The sequence below is a fragment of the Alosa pseudoharengus genome, unplaced genomic scaffold, assembly GCF_046254945.1.
Source record: "Alosa pseudoharengus isolate Yale_2024_CS ecotype anadromous, Long Island Sound unplaced genomic scaffold, YU_APseudo_1.1 YU_APseudo_1.1_scf_12, whole genome shotgun sequence".
Classification (NCBI taxonomy): domain Eukaryota; kingdom Metazoa; phylum Chordata; class Actinopteri; order Clupeiformes; family Clupeidae; genus Alosa; species Alosa pseudoharengus.
In genome coordinates, this window is record NW_027468587.1 from 4,499,164 (window position 1) to 4,501,663 (window position 2,500).

At 44.3% G+C, this 2,500-nt stretch overlaps 1 protein-coding gene across 1 annotated transcript in view; it reads left to right on the top strand.

The window, feature by feature from the left end:
- abcb4 (ATP-binding cassette, sub-family B (MDR/TAP), member 4) overlaps positions 1-2,500 on the top strand; it is a 24,029-nt gene that overhangs the window by 15,343 nt on the left and 6,186 nt on the right. The window contains exon 20 of the mRNA XM_076279828.1: positions 1,971-2,174. Coding sequence (XP_076135943.1) covers positions 1,971-2,174 — 204 coding nt within the window. The remainder of the gene's footprint in view (positions 1-1,970; positions 2,175-2,500) is intronic.

A 2,500-nucleotide genomic window follows, 5' to 3' on the forward strand; every position in this document is an offset into this window, starting at 1 on the left:
GAACATGCTTAACAAAATATGGGAACAAAACATGGGAACTAAACATACATTACGAATATAATCAGTGGGAGCCCTGTGCTTGTGTCCCTGCAACAAGAAGGTTCCATCTGGGGGTGATGGAAGACAGTGACACCCTCAGTGTGTTTGAAATGTCCAGTCGATTGCGCAATTTGGTCTTAGTTGCAGTCATTGCCGAAAACCCGGCCCATAGATACGTGGTGGGAAATGGTAGCAACGTTTGCAGCGCTTTTACGGCTCGGGATATTCTGCTTTGGTTTTGATCCAAAAACTCGCCAGAGAGGTTTCCTTATACACACTCTTAAGACCACCGTCATTTGCAATTTCGATCAACTGCTCTTCCTCCTGCGCTGAGAAGTTAGGACTATTCAATATTGACAAATGGGTTGCGGACCCACTCATTGGTTTGCCATGGATCTTTGGAGGATGGGAAGTAACGCTCAAACTCATTTGAAAGCGCAACAAGGTGATCGCGCACCAGCTGCGAGAGAAAGGGCCCTGCCTCAGTCTCTCCCAAAACCCCCACTACTGTTTGGAACATATCAAATACACCCCGGTCCACTCGTCGTCCCCACAAATCAAGCTTGGCTTTAAATTCAGCGACTTTATCTGCCAGTTTAAAGACAGTCGTCATTCTCCCCTGGAGTGACAGGTTGAGGTCATTAAGCAACCTGAATACGTCACACAGGTAAGCGAGTTTTGACACCCAGTCCTCATCACTAAAATGTGCAGCTAACGGTGACTTTTGTCTGTAAGAAATCTCTGCAGCGGCTCTCGCAACTCAAACACTCTGGCCAGTGACCTGCAAAAGATGCTTGTTTTTTGGTGCTCATTCTAGCAGTTTAGCTAACTTCGTGTGACACTACCGTTCGCTAAGAAGGTGAAGTGAGCTGACCTGAGGCTGCGCAGCGCTGAAGGCAATATGTAAAAGTGTTGAAGGCGGGACAGACAGACGTAAGAAAATAGACCTTGCAAAAGGCAAACATGACATTATTGCGAATTAAATTAAATTTAGTTTGCATGTATTTTTTTTAAAACTCATGTCGTAGGCTACGGCCCGGTTAGGAATGTCGTACCGGGCCGCGGCCCGGTGGTTGGGGACCGCTGGACTATGCCACCCAAATCCCTGTGTGGGAACGGTTTTGAACGAAGCTCAGTTATAAGGATAAGGATAAGGATACTTGAAAAATAGTATCTCAGTGTGGGACTGCACCTTTAAAACAGTATTTATTGTAAACAGTAAACAGAACAACAGTAACTGTTGCTGAAATGTTGAAGACATTGTTTTGAGGAATAACATCAGAAATTGATTTAATCTGCAAGGGCTCTGAGAAGATACCAGGGAGAGTGAGAGAAATTATGAAGTGAGAAGTGAGAGAAATGATGTGAGAAGTGAGAGAAATGATGAAGTGAAAAGTGAGAGAAATGATGAAGTGAGAAGTGATGAAGTGAGAAGGTAGAGAAATGATGAAGTGAGAAGGTAGAGAAATTATGAAGAGAGAAGTGAGAGAAATGATGAAGTGAGAAGGTAGAGAAATGATGAAGTGAGAAGTGATGAAGTGAGAAGGTAGAGAAATGATGAAGAGCCTGTTGGTGTCTGGCGCCCTGCGTGTCTCAGTAGTCCTGTGTGGATATGATATGATGCAGCAGGGGCTCTGGAAATCACAGCTTTTCCATTAGCACTGGTCTACGCTAGCCGTGTGCCATGGGAAATCATATCACAATGGCAATAAACACATGACAGATCGTTCAATCATTTGTAATATATCCCTGTTCTGTTTGTGTTGTCTAGCATATTACTGATTGTCATCAACGTTCTTGTGCTGTATGTTCTTTGCTGTTGCTCTTTATAACTCAGAGGGTTACATCTGCAGCATCCCCTTCATCACATGGAACTGAAGATCATGTTGTTGTTGTTGTGTTCTTAAAAAAAAAAATCTCTTGACGGACAGGCTACAGGGCTGCGCCTAGCAACGCTGGCTCAGAACGTCGCCAACCTGGGCACCTCCATCATCATCTCCTTCGTCTACGGCTGGCAGCTCACCCTCCTCATCCTCACTGTAGTGCCCATCATGGCTATTGCTGGGGCGGTCCAGATGCAGATGCTGGGAGGCCATGCAACCAAGGACAAGAAAGAGCTGGAGAAGGCTGGCAAGGTGAGACATACAGTAGAATAGTACACACAAGAGTTTTTATTCATTTGTAGAACGCAATACCAACTATTTTTTTTGTTACTGTGACTTTGAAATCACTGGCAGTACATTCAGTCTGAGGGACGATGAGGGCATCCAGAGCCCGAGTTTACTAGTTTGAGGTCATCTGACATTACTCCACAGTCATATTCTCTTATCTGGTCATAAAAAGAACAGTCTATGTTGTGCTTAAGTTTTCCACATAGATAACACAGGAATCTGCACACTTTTTATGGAGACAGTGTATTGGTGCTGAAGGACATATCATATAAGAACACTCATGCAATACT